At 39.7% G+C, this 19,118-nt stretch overlaps 1 protein-coding gene across 7 annotated transcripts in view; it reads right to left on the reverse strand.

Annotated features, from left to right (window-relative positions):
• The window catches only part of pard3bb (par-3 family cell polarity regulator beta b), a 227,837-nt gene that overhangs the window by 86,601 nt on the left and 122,118 nt on the right, over positions 1 to 19,118 (reverse strand). For all 7 annotated transcript variants that reach the window (XM_067603150.1, XM_067603151.1, XM_067603155.1 and 4 more), the window contains 2 exons: positions 13,253 to 13,468; positions 10,355 to 10,583 (listed from right to left, as the gene is read on the reverse strand). In XM_067603150.1, coding sequence (XP_067459251.1) covers positions 10,355 to 10,583; positions 13,253 to 13,468 — 445 coding nt within the window. The remainder of the gene's footprint in view (positions 1 to 10,354; positions 10,584 to 13,252; positions 13,469 to 19,118) is intronic.

Below are 19,118 nucleotides of genomic sequence, written 5' to 3' on the forward strand. Positions count from 1 at the left end.
GCGTTAACAGCATGTGTGTGTGTGTGTGTGTGTGTGTGTGTGTGTGTGTATTTAGCTCACCGGGGACAAGACTTGCTCTAATTACTTCAACCTACAGTGTTACAAGCTTACCCTTTCCTTCAACTCTCTCTTCCCCTCACTTACCTCTCTTTCACCTCTCTTGATTTTACCCTTTCCTCCTCTTTTACCTCAGCCATGTCTTCATTTTCTCTCATTACCCTCTCTCTTTTTTTTTCTGTCCATAGCTCACCTCACCTCCGCCCCTTCATCTCTATGTTTCATCCCTTGGTATCAAACACTTCTCTCATTGCACTTAACATCTCCCATCCCCTCCTCTCTCTCTCTTCTATTCTCCTTGTCATCCCTGTTCTTTTCCTTGTCTTGGATTTAAAAATTAAAAATGAAAAGATGAAAAACTGAGGATAAAGCTGGATTCCGTGTACTATGTATTAGTTGAAAGAGATACAGAGTGAGACAGACTGACTTTTAATGCCCTTTAATGAAACATCTAACAGAAACAGAAGGGACTATAACTCAAAATACTTTTAAATTTAACCTTAACCGCTAATCACTGTCAAGACATAAAGCTTACTGAGTAGAGCCCATGCACATAACCCATACAAGGAAAGATAAAGCAGATGGAAGTAGATAGACAAGACAAAACCTGAGAGGTGAGAGATATATGAACAACAGCCTCTATGCATGGCCTCTACTTGACTATATTATAAAATGTTCCTTCCTTCTCTGTAACATGTTATAATAAATAAGGCAATCAAACAGCATCTCCACATCACGGTGTTTTCTAATAATGACAGGCTCCTTATGAAAGACCCGCCGCAAGAATCGATGAGCATCTTTCATTTCGGAGGGGAATAATGAGGGGATTGACGAAAATATTTAGGAGGTAGCTGATAGATATTAACTCACCCGTCCTCAATAAGATGAATCCAACCATAGTGAACTCAGAAGCCAACAAAACTATTGTTATTCCAATTGCAAAATAGAAGTTGTATGTGGGGTTTTTGGACAAAGGGAAAAGTGCTACATATCCAAACATTTACATGTGAGTCCAGGTTACACAAAACATAAATTTCATCCCCCAAAAAAAGGAAATTATACACAAATTTTAACCTCAGAATCAAGAGCCAACCTTGAGCCAGCAAGTGAAATATATACAAGTATGTAGATTAGGAGCCTTTAATACAGAGTGTGTTATATGGCTACTGGACACTACGTTTCCTGACCTTGCTTTCTGTCTTTTGTTTTTTATTTTTTTTATTTATTATTTATTCCTGCCTTCTCTACCTCCCTGAAATCCCTGTCTTCATTGTGTGAAGGTGTTTTCTCCATGGGGTCAGTTTCTCAGAACAACGCTGATTACAATAAAACAAGCGACCATCTGTGACTGTGTTTGATTTATCTACATGTAGCAGCAAAACGCAGGTCTGAAGAAGGGAGATACACAGAGCCATATTGCACAGGTTTTTCCAGGCATTGTGCCCCAAACACATGTGCTGTATTTATCAAAACAAACGCAACAGGCTGGAGCTGCAGTTCGGGTGTCGTTTGTGCATCTCTCCTCATTGCATTTGCATTTACGGGGAGGGGGGGGGATTGTGCAAATAATAGAAGGAGACAATGTTAGAAGATGTTAACAGAGGTTGATTATATAAATCCTGCTGGATTTACTAAGGCCATTCAATGTGCAAGTGTATAATCGCTACAGTTTGATTCGTCTTATTATATCTCCTTTTTATTTCCCATTACAGTGTGGATTGCCTCCTCATGTATTCATAATTAGATTCATGCTAAAGATTATCATCTCATAATTTTAAAAGTAATTTTAAGTAATGGCAGTTTTTCTCAGGTAGAGTAGAAGAAGATGCAAGATGGCAAGATTTAAAAAAAAAAAAAAAATTACAATCAAGGTTCTTGAGTTATTATTTCTTTTCTGAGCTTGGTGATCTCGTAGGAATACTGCCGCTGAACTGCCGCCCATGAGCTTTCCTTCCCTCACCGAACGCACCTGAAGGGTAGTATCAGCTGTCGTCCAGGAGCTGACTGCGTAATGAGTTGCATCTTAGTAATCCAGGCACTGATTGCAGCCGCAAATTCAATGAAAACGGCGGCGCAGACCGGCACAACATCATTTAGTAAATCTGGCACAGAGTGAGGAGAGAAATGTGCAAAGATAATGGACTACTACAAAATAATGATACCTATCTCTCCGGTCCCTTTTTATACTGTTACACACACACACACACAAGGAACACACAGAGAATAGTGAAACCTAATATATATAGAGGCCACAGATGTACAATTTAACATATAACATTAGTGACATGGGTAACCCTTTAAATTACAAAGCGTTATCTAAGCGCCACCATCGTGCACATGTAGAAACTTAGAGATTTTCTAAATGTGAAACTAGTTTTTTTTTGTCATTTTATTATTTATCTTGCTACTAAAAAGTAGAAAGAGTCACATCATGTACACACACACACACACACACACACACTAGCTAAAATTTCCAAGTTACGACATCATCACTTGAGCTTCGTTTCACAAGGAATATCAGAGTAAGAACAGCTGACTAGCAGCCAGTTTGGATAAATGCATTACCTCTTGTATTTATCATTAGTGGGAACAGAATAACTCATGAATATTCATGACCTAACACCACAATCTGTATGTAAAGTGTACAGCTACTCATTTGCATGTGAGGAAGATTTAATTAGAAATATGTACACAGGTTCCTTAAAGCTTCCATCTGTGTAGGAAAAGGTAGGTTGAAAAAAAAACCCAACTATTTACTGAGTCTGATGTCTGATCAGAGAGAAAAAATGTGAGAGTTGATGTAAAGTCATCAGTATCTATACCACAAAATCTGTTGTACATAGTATATCCACATCATTTCTCACAAGACAAAACGAACAGATCGTCAAAATGAACAGATCAGATCATCTTCATTAAACAGAACGACCGGCAGCAGGTAATGTTATATTACTCCATCAGTGTGTCAACGCTGTCATTCCAAATCTTTCAAATATTTTTACTGCGTATGCCATCATAGCAGATGGCCAGTAAGACTGTATGAGCCTGACTGCTGTGTCATTTTGGGTTTAGCTTTAGCTTAGTTTGCTAAAGACAGGTGCAACTTATCTTTACATTGTTTGTGTAAAATTAGCATTTTCTTCTATTGTTTCACATTTTGTGACACTTTTAAAAACGGTGTGGTTGCTTTGTTTCTGTTTTTTTTTGTCATGAATGCACTAGAGAGAACTCCCTGGTCATAGATGAATACCAGAATCATGAACACACAGGGTTGTACAGAAACCCAAACCTAACCTACACATGTTCTAATCTTGACCTTACACCGAACACCTTGCAGAGGTGAGGAGTGGCCAGCATTACTTAAACATAAAACATCAAGAGCTATAAAACTGCTTTCAACAGCCTAAGAAATACAACATACAACAGTCACACAACACTGAGCAGACTGTTCAGAGGGTTGTTCCACACGTGTGCCTCTGAATAGTACATGAGGACTGACAAACGAGTAGAAAACGAGTGCAAACATCTGTGACTCTCACTTCACCTATTCTTTCTATTCTTCTTCTCTCCTCTCACCCGCTCCCTCTGTCACTCCCCAGACACGCCTCCCTTTGCTATCATTGGCAAATGGATCCCTGAGGGAATGAATGATTGACAAGTGTGCAGTGATAACGAGCACATGCACGCGCACACACACACACACACACAGCTGACAGACCCACCCTGATGTGTGTGATGTAAGGAGGCACAAATTCACATGCAAGCGTATACACACACACACACACACACACACACTGTTGATTGGCAAGCATGACATCAGACAGTGACACCCCAATGATTTCCTGTCATGATGTTTGATTGGCAGCCGGTGGTTCCTTCCCCCCCCTTTCAAGCATGTTCTCTCTGATTACAAAACAATAACAAACCATGTCTAGCCGGAAGAAAGAGTTTAATCCTGCATAAAGAACTTTAAGGGGCAGCCTTTGCTTTACCCAAACCTGACCATGTTGTTTTATGTTATGTGCAGTGAAAAGATGACATAGCAGAACAACACGCTAGCTAATTAGCGCTGGCCATTTAAAGCATAATTCACTTTATTAACAAGATGCAGTACATTTGTCAGGTATGACAATACACAGAAAACAGGAGGAAGGGCACAATGATGGAGCGGACTGTCATTTAAGTCTGATCAGTGTTATGGATCATTGAGTTTTCATGTTACTGTTGACTTGTGTCTGGATGTGTTGGCTTAGAAATATACGAACATAACATTTAGCTGTCTTCATCAACGCCTTATTGTTGTAATCTCTATAACTGCATAACATTCTGCAACACGATATGTGGCAACAGTCTTTCCTGAATTATTTTTGGTTTTTGCATTGTTTTTTTTTTATTTTAGTCCCTTAACATCACCTAACAAATGCCAAAAACACGGTAACACACATCAAACTAACAAAACTCATGTTCAGAACAACTGTCTTTACCTGTATCCATTTTACAGATCACACAGTCACAGACGGTTTAATCCAAACACATGCACACATACACAATTTCCATCCGAGCCACCTTACAGCGCGTTCCTGAAACACACTCATACTATTTTGCAGATGATTTGGATTTAATGGCGTGTTCCCAATCAGAGTCTCCTGCGAATGATAGGGACCGCGGCAACAGAGTAAGTCCATTTTCTACCATCAACCCTTTCATCTACGCGCACCGCACTCACACAATCAGACACACACAGGCATACAATATGTACAGACTTGGGCTACTAAGCCTTGCATGGGGCTCAACCAAAATAGAACCTACAATGGAGCTACTCAGTCCTAATGGGCCCCACCGTTGAGATGGGATAATAGTCCAAACGATGGAGCACTTTAAGTCTAAAAGAGGTGCTGCATTGTGACCAGCTGGTGAGAGCAGAGAGAGAGAGAGAGAGAGAGAGAGAGAGAGAGAAGAGAAAGAAGGAAAAGGGGGAAAATATGGGGGAAGAGAGTAATTATAGGCATCATTGGGAGGTAATGGAAAGGTAGCAGATTCAAGGCTGAAAAAGAAGGATGATGCTCTAATTGTGACCTCAAGTTTTTTGTCCTGCCCAACCCCGACGTTTTTTTGTTTTTTTTCCCTATTCATTCAGTCTTTGGTCGGTGGCTGCATACTCCATTTATGCTGCTCTTTTAGTTTTGAGTCTTGCTACAGTAAAACAAACTTTTTTTTTTCATTAATACAGCAGTTAGAGTGGTGATGGAGGTGAGTACAGCAGTGCATGATTACAACCGTGCATTCATTATCATTGATTCTCATAAATTCACACCGTTTTAAATCTGAAAACGAACAGCATGCACACATAATATTATAATGCACGTCAACAATCACACACACACACACACACACACGATGCGCTGCGTGACTGCAGCGCCTGTACCGCTCTGGTTCTGGTGGACCTTATCCATTTCCAGTCTCACCTAATAGATTACCATATTTTCATTTGTACAGACAGTCTCTCTCTCTCTCTCTCTCTCCCTTTCACAGTCGGCCACACACACACACACACATATAAACACAGATGACAGCAGAACCATTCCCACAACCCAAGTTAATTATGTTTATAGAGTGTTAAATTACGGTTGTATGTATATATATATATATGTGTGTGTGTGTGTGTACGATTGTTAGGAGGGTTGCCAGATTTGTTTGAATATCAACTTTAACTGTCTGAGCAATAAAGAATAAAATATACAGAGTTTGGAGAGATATTAAGGCCACACAACTGCAGACAATTTGCAGAGAACACGCACACGCGCACACACACACACACACACACACACGCACGCACAAGGAAGATTCACAGTAACCGTGTGCCAACTATATGACAAACATCTGACTCTGTGGCTAATCATGTTTTATCCCCACATGAATATCCATGATATTAGGATGTTAATAATGTGAGTGTGAGCGTGTGCGCACACACACGTAGATGATTGGCATTTCTGATTGGCAGGTGGCAGCGGTCCAGATGACAAAGCCAGCTGTCCACTTTAAAGGGCATTTTAAACAAACATTAATGTCTGCTCACAGTGTCAATTAAACGTGACAATAATTACATTAGATCTTTCTACACTTCTACTCCCGTTACTCATTAATGTGAGGAACCAAGTGGAATCTGCACTTTTTTGGCAATTACAGTTGAATTTGGGGAAACCAGTGAAGAGATTTCTACCATAAGAGAGAAATTCGGTATTGGAATGCAGTGCTAGTTTTTGCAGCTGGCGCTTTGGATATAAACATAATATAGTAGTTGGTAAAAAGATCCTATCAAATGTGTGAACCAGCCAATGATAAACATTACCATTTCCTACTGTAAAACCAGAGGACTTGGGAGTAAGGTTGAGTATCTCATACCACCTTTCCTCCAGACCATTAGGCTAGTCAAAGTTGGCTTTAGATGAATGTGACAAATCAGCAGCTCGGCCTAGATTGAACTCCTCTGAATAGCACCAATTTGCCTTCTCAGTCTCCCACCATTACAAGCAATCAAACGCAGATAGGGAGCTGAAGCTGGGTGGGGGGCTGGAGGGGGGGGAGCAGACGGAGAGGAAAAATTGGAATGATGCAAAGATTAGGGGTGTGTGCTGGGGATGGAGGGAGAGGGAGAGACGTTACAGAAATATGACTAGAAAGAGGAGAAGGAGAGAAAGGTTGAGATTATCACTGGGCTCTAATCAAGACCCTCTTATGGATGATGAGAGATGGGTTTGTAGTGGAAGGCTCTAAAAATATCCTTGGGTGTGTTATACGGTTTCTTGAGACACTTAAGGCTCGGAAGGATGGATGGTTAGATGAAAAGATGGGAGGATGGATGGAGAGGTGCGTACAAGAAAGGTGTGGTTAGATTAAACTGAAGATATTTTTGGGGTGTGCTGCATAGGCTGTGCAGACCATAATCAAACGGAGTGGTATATAGGCTGAAGAGAGATGGATGAACACAGAAAGAAGGGATTAGGTGTAACCTTTACTGAACTCTGTGGCACTTAAGACATTGCTAAGATGGTATGACAGAGTGATGGAGGGAAGGAGGTGAACGAAAAGATAACTTTAGGCGTGTAAAGTAGTCGCTTGGGGCTATAAAGGAAAAGGGATTGCGGAAAAGAGGAAGGCAAAGAAGGAATGAATACATCACATTGTGCCACCAGTGAGCCATTGGTGAAACATAACTTGCACATTGCTCCACTTTAACACCATAGAACGGTTTTGCTGAAAAATTTCTTGATTGTTTGACTGACTCACTAACAAAAAAAAACAAGTATAATTTATAAAATGCATCTACACCTCAGAGACACAGAGTCTTTATCTGTACATAATTTTGGATTAAGGCATAATAGTTACCAAAACTTGTTTGTAAAAGATAACTGTAATCTATTGATAAGCTGCTGTCTCTTTGCTCTTGTTAGTGAGAATGTTTTAATCAACAGAATCACAATGACCACATAATCAAATTAATAATTAAACAGCTAAAAATGGATTCTTACATATTAAATTAACGAGCACAATATGTGACTATTTTACAACACCTAACGACAAAGGATTAAGGAGCTGTGATTTTGTGATCATTACACGTGAAATCGGACTTGGCGCTGAATGACCTGTGAAATCACTATAGACAAGCAATTATTTTGGTAACATGTACACATATGGCTCCGATAACATAAGTGTTCTGGTCAAATATCAGCTACATATCGACATCATCGCTACAATCCACCTGCTCCACTCTAAACCTCGATTTATGGTCGTTCAGAACTGGTAACTTAAAACGTGACCACATCAGAAATCGAATGTGTTTATAATTGTTCCAGACGACTTCACTCAAAGGCAGAGTGAAAAGCCAGAGAGGGGAGGGGTGACGGGGGAGATGTGATATTGTTTAAATACAGAGATAACGGTGCATATTTTCAGACAGTCTCTCCTGTTAGGCAGTCATAAGACAGAAATAATTGTGTCATGAATGAGAAAGGACAGCTAGAGAGAGGTTTTCAAATGGTAGTCCACATTATCGGATTATCGGAACAATCCATTATAGGAACAATAACAATAATTAAATGTTCTTATTCATCAGTCAAAAATATCAGCTAACCGCTACCTAGTTATATGTAATGGAGCATATTCCAAGGTGGAGTCCAACTGCGGCTGAAACAAATGTTCTGAAATTGTGTTACATCACTAAATTTGGTATTATTTACATTGAATTATATGGTCAGTTCACCCAATTCACAAAAACAAATATTTACCACTAGTGGTGTAGGATATCTGCTGCTTAGATGTCTGTTGCCGACCCAATAAAAATGGAGGTGAATGGCATTTTATTTGTGGAGCTCAAAGCATTACAAAGTTTAATAGGAACTTTATATAATAATCCACACACTTTAAGCTTAATTCAACATCTGATAAAGCTGTTTTTATACATCCTAAAATTGCATTTTGTGTGTAATGATAGGCTGAAGGGGCTGATACTTCAGGTGGAATTGACAGTAAAAAAGAGAAACAGTAGGTAGGTAAGAGGGTTGGTGGGTCTGACATTAAATTACAATAATAAAAAAATAAGCGGGTGACCGTAAAAAGGAACATACCACAAACCTCAATCCATCCACTTATCCATTTAAATTTCCACTTTTGGTGCACAAAAGGAGTAAAGACCCATTTACACTCTCTGAACTGGCGATGACAGCATTTTAATATCATAAAAAGGAACATTTCTGCTCATCATAAGAAAATCTCTCGTCGATGACTGAGTACTGTAGATATGAGAGAAAGCGAGCACGGAGTCGAGAACATGAAAAACAGGACGGAGAAGTGTTGAAGAATAAGGTGTGTTTCAAAGAAGTGAGCACTGAATGTATTCAATTTAGTCAAATGAGTGCATATTAGTCTAATTGCCTAATATTTCACTATAAATAACGAGCGACTCTGAGATATAATCATTGTGATAAAATGTGACTTTGAAATCTGGAAGTGTTTTTCTGTGCTCTGGTTCATACAGACCGCTTTTGTGAGTGTTATTTTGAAAGGGTGCGTTTTTTTTTTTTTGTAGAATAAATTGCATGCAAGTGTTTTTCTCAAAGATCTGTATCTATGTAATGGTCATGTGAAATCCCATTTCAGTAACAACCATGGTGAAAAAAAAAACACACACAACCTGAAATTAAGTTCAAATTAAGGTAGAAAGTACAAATTGTTCATTGAAACACCCTTTTTAGCTGTATGTGTGTGTGTGTGTGTGTGTGTGTGTATCTTTGCCCTCTTTCACACTGGAAGATATAGTGTTAAAGTTAATCACATGAAATAGTTCTGACAGATAATTTTAAGCACCTCTTAAGGAAATTGGGGCACCACTCTTAAAGTGGTTTCTGTGTGCCTGTGAGCATGTGATAGTGTTTCATGAGGGGAAAAAGACCTTGGTGTGTTCATGTTTTAGGGTTTTTTTTGGGGGGGGGGTTTGTCTAATACTGTATGAATGGAGGTCTAAAGACATTGTGCTAGTTTATGTGCCTACAGTATATTGAGAGAAAAAAAGTTTATACATGTTTGAGGATTAGGATATCAGATTGTCTGACTCCGTCTCATTTTCCGACACTGGACAAAGACAGAGTTGTTGCCTAATACACTATGTAATATGTATAATAATAATAACATACTGTAGATAGATACAGGACAGACAGAACCAGTGTGTTTAACCTATTGATGGAGATAATCGACTGAATTAGGCAATATTGAAAAAGATAAATAATTAGTCTATATTTACAGTTTACAACATGTTTATTATCTGTTTGTACCTGGATGAGATATTCAGATTAGTAAAGTGTTTAAATGTGTGTAGTGAGAACATCACTGCTGAATCCATATTACACTAAACACAAACACTGCTGTAACTGGAACGGTTGCTTTCCAACCAATTCCAACAGTATTCAACACCTACTGACATCAAACGCTGGATAGAAGTGATTTTACCTTTCTTGGTCATTTTGCATACAAAGAAATACACATACAGTAAAATAATATGACCATAAATACAAACCGAAGACCAACAGTTTTGAAATTAATCAGCTCCCGGCGCCCTGGTAGCGTACTGGTTATGAAGCCTACCACACAACTGCAACATCTGGGTTTTGTCATAGCCATCTCTCTACCCCTGTTTCCTGTCTCTCTACACTTTCCTCTATCTAAAACATACAACAACATACTCATCTCCATTTCCTTCTATCTCTCACACGCTCTCTCTTACACACACACACACACAGTTACTCACCTCAGCAGGCCGAATCCTATTTTCTTGCTCTTCTTTTCTGTCTCTTCAGATTCTTCTGCTTTCTTCTTCTCTTTTTCTTTGCCTTTCCCCTTGGTCTTTTCTTTCTTCTTTGTTTTCGCTTTCTTTTTCTTGTTTTTTTTGCCTTTCTCCTCTATCTGATCTCCAACTCCCTGGCGGGATGAACTACTTGCCGGGGTGTCCCGGCCTGAACTCTGCTCTGAACCGTCATCTAGAGGAAAAGGAAGAAAGCAAGAAAGAGGATTAGAGACAGTGGGGGATGAAACACAGTTAAATCAATTAATGAGTGATTTCCCACCAAAGCTATTTCTTATAAATTGAAGATAATTAATTATTTGAAGCTGGATTTAATCTTATATTGTTTACTACAACCCAGCTCACTAATGGCTTGATCAACAGATAAAATTAATTATTCCAAACCATCCCGAGAATCCCTTTTTTTTGAGGGAGCAGTTCAAAGCTAACAGGGAGATTGGGGCATGGCCTGTGGTCAAATAGGCAGATCATATATCATTTTAATGTTTTTAGATAGTGCTAAGTCAGTCATGTAGTTTACATGAATAAGGAGAAGAGTTCAGTGCTGGAGGAAGAGGGTCCCGGTGAACATTTAGTGTTGGTGTTTCACTAACGCTCTCATAATGGTAAAATACAATGAAGACCACATAACAGGTGGTATCACACAAACACACACAGGGATGCGTATTAACAAAAAGAAACAATTAAGCAACAAGGTATATATCACCAGCATGAATACACACGACGACATAATGTTTAACTTTCTCCACTCCACATCTCCGTGGCAGATTTATTAACACTACAGTGAATTAATTAACTCTTAGGAATAAGAAAGTGAAAACGTTCAAAGCGTAACTGTGATGCCTCATTACTTCTTCGACAGACTGGAGACCTGGCCTTGAATAACAACAATCACACACACATGCACGCGCGCTCACGCACGCACACACGCACGCACACACACACACACACACACACACACACACACACACATACAGACCACTTGTCAGATTTTATAAGATAACAAAACTAAATTAGTTACTTCAATTGAGATTTAACTTTGTGTGGACATTCACTTCAGCCTTAATTAAAAAAACTGTCTAGCAACAGAATGAAATTGTAATTGTATACGTGTGTGTGTGTGTGTGTGTGTGTGTGTGTGTGTGTGTGTGTGCACTAAACCAATGTCTGTCCGCACACAAAATATACATTCAAGAGTTATAGTGAGAGTTCTTTATGACAAATAATTCATTTTATTTATACTTTATAGGTGTATTTATATATATTTTTCTTAAAATCTGAACAGTAAAGTCAGGAAAACAAAATGTGTGCAGACCACTGGTTTGTTCTGACCCACTTCAAAGATTTGGTGAATCGAGACTGATGGGGTTGTACTTGGATGTTGCAGCAGTCTCTCCGTACTGATTTTTTTTCTAAAGACCAACATTGATACTGTGCAGGTGAGCTATTTTGCCCTGTGCTATCATATTAAGCAAATCACTGGACTATTTGTTCAACTCCACTAAATCCTAAACATGTTGCAGAGCTCATTCCAAACCACAAATATAAGAATTTGCTCTTTTTTACGAGTGATCCCTACCGCTTATAGAGATGGCGTGTGAATAAAGACAAACAAAGAAAAACAGAAACAAAAAGAGAGGGAAGGTATAACACACGAGTGAAGGTAGCAAAATGTGAAGAAAGACAAGCAGAGAATGACAGAAACAACTATTCACCACTATAATCCATCCCAGCTGACAAGAAAACATCAAAGCTAGTGACTCAAAGCCCCGAGTGAAAAGACCTCTTGACAACTGAATTCACTGGAATCTGTGAAGCACTGTGGTATTAGCTGGATTCAGCCAATGATCCGACACAATGCATCAGCTACACGTTATTATGGATCCCACTGCCTTTCTTGGCAAGACACGCCCTGGGTAGCGTTCAAGTGCTGGTATTGGCATGAACCCTGACTGAGTATTCAAAATGTTAGCGATGTTTGTCTTCCTAATCACCAGTAGGTAAAACTGTTCCGCCTCTCAGAACCTCATAGATTGTAGCTGACAAACATTTACATTTGACGTTGAATTGAAGATATCATTTATACTCACGGATTTACAAATATAGAGAAAGAAAGAAAGAAAGAAAAGGATTTCCTGAGTGTGCGTCAGAGAACTGTTCTCTGTCAATTAACAGCAGCTCTCCAAGTGTTGAACGTTTATAATGGTGGTGACAGATGTGGCCGCTGCGTGTGTGGTGTTGACATGCCCTATTAGTCCTATCCTGTGTGTAGTGTAGTGATCTGAAACAGCCCGACTCATTACTCTGGTGGTGACTGATAAGAGTTCGCTGCTAATAACACGGCTGGGAATTGAACCGCACCTCCCAATGAAACAAAACCGAGCAGCTACCATTTAGTTCCTCGATAAATATTTAAAGCCAAACTCAACATTGACTCACATACTGTAGGGCGATTGCTTCTGTATTGGTTCGTAATAATGAATGTGTTGACACTTTTGAGGTGTGGTGAACTTCTGCTAATACCCCTTGTCTTGCTTTGCTGGAGAAACTGTGATTGGGGAATACGTTGCACATGGAAGTAAGCCATGAGTACGCATCAATCACCGTGTATGAAGAATCCATCATTGAAGATATACTGTATGTCAGCCGTTACATGTGAATTATACAGATACTAAATCCCTGTCAGTTTGAAAATGGCATTAACTGTAAAGAGTGAAATAGCTGCTGTTGTGACATCACTGGTAGGGGCGTGGTCAAAAGTGCAAAATACTCTGAAGTTTCAGTGTGATTGAGTGTTGAATTATTTTTGCCTCTACAAGACAAATTCCTCCCTAACTCTCTTACCATCATCATCCTCAGGCGGCCCGTCATAGGATTTATCAATAGCTGCTCTGAAGCTCTCGTTGCAGCCTCTTCCTCTGATCATATTCGGGCGAGGACGGTGGAAGGGGAGGAGTTCGTTTTTTCTGTTAACCTCTGACATGGCGGTCTGGAGACTCTCCAACGAGCTGGACTTTTTCAGGCCGAGGGTAGGGCCGAGTTCCACAGGAGTTGATGGAGCTAAAAGGGGGGAGAGAGAGAGAAAAATATAGGGTAAGAGATGCGTTTTGTATCAGCGCCAGTTGAAACCATTTGAATTTTAAAAACAATAAAACTACCTCATAAAGCCAGAGCTGACATTTATTATCTATATTTTATAGAGCGAAATGGTTTAGTGGGATGCGCCCATTTTTCCCAGGTCTGATTAGGTTGTCAAATAATAAGTTTACCCTGCTGTGTTTTGCTCTGATTGGGTTAAAAAGCCCATGGAGACCCTGGCTAGGAGCCAGAAAGACAATGACATGGCTACACACAGGAGAGCAGAGAAAGGAAAAAAAAAAAAAAAAATGATGCAGTTAACTATGCTGTTGTTGAGTTTGTGATGGATGTGAGGTCTGCTTTACTGTTACTGGTTCTCCATCCATCATTACAAGTATACTGAGAGAGATATTACTGAGGGAGGGAGGGATGCAGCAGAAAGAATGATGAAGAGGAGAGCGATGGATGATAAGACAGGGCAATAGTGGAAGTATTCAAGGGAGAGTAAAGCAAAGAGATGCTGTGAAGGTTCACAATTTCCCTGCATATACACTTCACAAGTGGGTTAAAATAGCGAGGCATGCCACCCTTGCGGGCTCTGCATTAAGCAGGCTACCTAGCAATAGTTGCTATGCTGCTGCAGAGACCCAACCAAAGCCAATGACATTCTGACTGCTGAAGCTGGTCCAAGTTCAGCTTCAAACCCCCCGTAATGTTCCCACCATGTCTGATGATTGCTGATTGTAGCACAAAAAAAGGGGAGAGAAGTTAACGTGTCCTTCCAATTTAGTTTGCCGCGGTGTGCCATCTAAAAACAGGGAGACACTGATGGTGGGCGAGATGGGGAGGAGAGGGACACAGGGGACAGATAGAGAGAAAATTAAGTTTCCTCTGGGGAATACCATGGTGGCAGAGAGGAAGACAGAGAAAAATGGGATGAAGGGAGGAAGGCTGGGCTTGCTGCCAGCTCAAAATACTGGTAATCCTTATACACACATACACACACGCACACACATTTTGGATTCCTTGCTGGCTCTGGCTTGTCGATATGATGCCACTGTGATTCATGATAGCTAAAGCAGAATCACTTTAGCTAATGATTCCCTATACACATGACTGTGTGTGTGTGTGCGCGTGTGTATGTGTGTGTGTGTGTGTTTTCCTCAGAGCAGGGAAGATGAGAGGGTTGATGTGACTTCCACATCTATTTAAACAACCATTAACCAAACACACACACACACACACACACAGAGTAATAACACACATGGAATGTATGCACATGCATAATGTAAGTCGGCTGCTAGGAGGGGAAATGGACAAGGGCCATGACTGGTGACACTCCCATCCATAAACACAGTCCATATGACATTCATACTGAAGAAGTAACATCATTTACGTGACATGTAGTTAATCTATATTAAATATAAATTTGAAACTGTAGGTTTTTTTTGATAAAGCTGAACAGATCTGAACAGACACATTACAGAAGATAACTGTCTTTGTCACACTGTAACAGTAAATAATACTCTTCTGAAACAAAAAGCTGTATTCAACCCACTATGTACTACGTGAAAATCAAATGTTGAGAAATTCCACAAAATTGCAGGAATGTAATTTCAATGACAGTGACTCTATGACATGTATTATATAGTAAAAGGGTCTTAGATTAATAGGCATAAAACCCATAATAATAGAGACTTTCTGTTCATTGAAATACTTGTTAAAAAACAGGTATCTTTATGTCATCAGTGAAATACACTTTTGCTCATGACCCTAAAACTCTCAGTCAATAACAGCCTCAAACTCAATGCCAAACATCAAGGCAATGTAATTAAATTCAAACCTTTTTACTAGTAAATCCTACACAGTTTTCAAACAGATAGGTAGTGTCCTGTACTGTACACTACACTGTGTAATGTCACTTTAAAAACTTTTTGTCACATCTTTGTAGACCAGTGTCTATGGCTGTTATACCACTGAACTCTCAAATGTGCATTTGTCTTTGCAATTAGTCACTTAAATCTTTTACACATGCCATCCTGATCCAAAATCAAGGTTCACTGGATGTGCTCAGCATTTCTATGCACGTCACAGGGCATGATGGGCTGTTAATTACTTAACTGTATCATGCAGCCCACCTGTATGAAAACATCTGCAATGGTTATGACTAGTTAATTGAAATTTTCTCAAAATTGCAATATGGTCTACCGTAATTTTCAAATCGCAGGAGGCGCAATATTTGTTTCAAGAGAAATGTGTGTCAAAATACCATTTTATACCATTGCATGCTGCAGAGATGTCCTGACCTACACATCATATTCTACAGACTTAAGAAAGCATCTTTGTTTAGTACAGATCCCCACAAAAATCACACCATTATCATTTTAATATGTTTCTCAATGAAAATGAGAATAATGATGTAATAATCATGATCCCTCTAATATCGCAAATCATATCACAATTGCATTATCGGTCAAAATAACCACAATAAACCATTCAGCCCTACTTATGACCGCCGATGACCGACTTTACAACTGCCAAAAACTTGATCCCACCCTGCACTCTTGAACACCAGCCTGAAGGAAAATGTACCGAGAGATAAATTTAATAGATCATTGGCCAAAGAGTACAGCACAGTCTACAATCTTTGAAGAAAAGGGTTAAAAAAAAAGTTGAAAGAGATACAGTGAATACAAAAACATATCTTTATTCTAGAGCGGAGAGTTCTGTGTTTTCTTAATAAAGGTTACATATGCTCATTTGAATAGATAATCCACTGTTTTAAAGCTCTAAGGACTGTGGATAAGAGCTGCCAGTAACATTTGAACCAAGGCCACCGAATGCATGAATAAACTTGACATGAAATGTCCAGGATTTTTGATGTATTATTCCCTTTATTCACACTCTAAACTTTTCAGGCCAACATGTTTGCAGTTGCCAGCAACACTCTCAAAACACAAGTACCCTTAAAGCTAAACAAGCGGCTAACGTTTTCATTTCAGTTACAATGCATTCATAATCCAGCATACTTAAAAACTCAAAAGACATGCCTAGATTTGTACATATCACTATTTCGTCACGCATGGCTTTCTGTAGATTTATACGTTCCTTATGAAATGTTCCTGTGATGCTGTTCAGTGAAACCCAATGCAAGGAGCTGGGGGTCAAGGTTCGTTTTCCACTGGGGGGAAACTACAAAGTTTGAGGGCAACTGCTGTCAGTTTAAGAAGTCTAATACAGAAGAGCACACAGTATGTACACAGAGAGTGACCTCTGAGTCCAAACATGTCTGTTTGCAGAGGGTTGGGTAGGAGGATGAAATAAATACTATTATAAATAGCTTAGTGGTGTTGGGTTATCAGGGAATAACCAGTACACACACACACACACACACACACACACACTCAACGACACGTACAAATATGTAAGTACACAGACAGTGGGTGCTGAGCATGCATCCACATACTCAAACATACACACAAACACACACTTGGTCTCACACACATAAAGTATTTTGCTGTGAGTAGCAGGATTTGTGTCATAAATGTAATTACTGCTGTCCAACTGTAAGATGATAGAATTAAGCTGCTTTTAAAGAGAGAGAGAGAGAGAGAGAGAGAGAGAGAGAGAGAGAGAGAAAGAGAGAGAGAGAGAGAGAGAGGATGACAAGCAAGACAAGAGTAACAAAGTGGTTTGAGGGAGAAGATATGAGAGTGGGGGGTTGGCAGAGAAAAACAGAAACTGTGAGAGGACGCTATAGAAAAAGAAACAAGTGGGCCTGGGAAAGACGGAGGGAGAGAGAGAGAGAGAGAGGATGGCGGTGAGAACAAGAGAGAGGAAGAGAAGGAGAGAAGAAAGGAAAGAAAGAAAGAATTAAAAACAAAACATAAACGAGAGAGAACACCAAGCTATCCCAAGGCTATTTTGTTGGCAGGAATGCAATGGGCTACTTTGAAAGTCAAAATTACACCAAGGAGCGGCTTAGCAGCAGGCTGCAGCAACAAAGCCAGCAGACTCAGCAACAGCACGGACTTCTACGGCACCAAACCACACTTTAGAGGTTCTGAAAAGGAGATACAGCTCAATTTTTGCTTTCTATTTTTGTATTATTTCTACAGCCAGAAACCTGTTTTTTTTCAGTGAGGAGAGACTTAAACTTCCCATCGGTTGAAGTTCCCTTGTGTTCTAACCCAGAGTTTAAGAAAAACATTACAGCATTAAAGCACATGCAGTTCAATTCCCACCGCAGTCACTATGACTGGATATACTGTGTACAAACTGCCCTGAGAAACAACTTGTTTTTATGAAATCACTGACTTTCTCAACCACGGAGAACTCCTAAGAGGTAGATGTGTGTGTTCTGGGGGAAAGTACCTGTGTGTGTGACTGAGTGTGTGTGTTTGCTATCTTTTTATACTGTGGTGCGAGCATCATTCCTGTAAGCTAAGTGCCTCGTATTTACTGTACGTTGTGGCTGTGTGTGTGTGTGTTATGTGGTTCAATCTCCCAGAAGATGAAATGAGGTTTTGCTATCCCACAGGGGCTCCATAATAATTGAATGGGCATCATAAACCATAAAAAAAAAAACATGTGACATCATCCTCAGTCTCATGTCTCAGAACGGTATCGACTAGTTCCTGCTCAGCGTGATGCAGATGCCGCTGCGATGAACAGCGACGGTTCAGAAAGAAGATCTAAATTGCATTCATCACCAGACCTGTACCAAATATAGTAATAATTCAAAGATGTAGCATGGTTGGCCTGGTTTCCACAGAAACCAACAGAAGCCAATGTTCCCTTTCCATGTCCTTAAGCATAATGATCTATTTTAATGCTAGATGCTCATGATAATTCTACATTGTTATCCTTGTACATGAGCTGTGTGGAGTACTGAATGCTAAGTCTTTTGATAAAAGTGTAATTAAACAGGCACTAAAAACCTCTATAGACTTGCAACGCTTGCAAGTTCTCCCATCAATTGCAATCTAATAATGATTTTCTAATTTCCTCCGATTCACATCTAAACTGACACACAGAACAGAGAGTAAAGGGTACAATGCATCATTTAGTCAGTTCCTGTTTCATTTGCACTGAGTAATTTTGTCACAGTGAACAAAGAAGTGTTTGCAGCAATAGAAATCACAATCAATAACCCTGCCATCATCATTGTTTCCTTACTGTTAACACCTACAGTACTGTATCAGCATCTTTTTGTTGTGTCTGCAAGTAGAGGATCCCTGATGTGCTACTTTTCAAATTTAGCTGTTACTCAAGATTAACTTTGACAACCTTAAACATAAGGAAACATCTGTCACTGTATAAAAAAAGTCTCTGAAAACATTTAGCATTAGTTAATGACAACTTAACTTAAAACCTACAGTGCTGCACCTGTGTTTCGAGATGTGGACGACATTTGTGAGAGACTGTTGCGGTATCTCTCATGTACACGAGCGAGCCTACACACTCCTCCACTGACACACAAAACTCTTTGAAAATAAATCCATCACAGGGAATGTAACCGATTAGTCCAGGACAGAAACAAATGGCCGCCCCTCTCTTTGTGCCTCTCGCTCTCAAGCATCATACAGTATAGAGTACAGTACGATCAGTGTGTAGAGACTGATAGAGATAA

Source organism: Thunnus thynnus, chromosome 11, assembly GCF_963924715.1.
Source record: "Thunnus thynnus chromosome 11, fThuThy2.1, whole genome shotgun sequence".
Taxonomy (NCBI): Eukaryota; Metazoa; Chordata; class Actinopteri; order Scombriformes; family Scombridae; genus Thunnus; species Thunnus thynnus.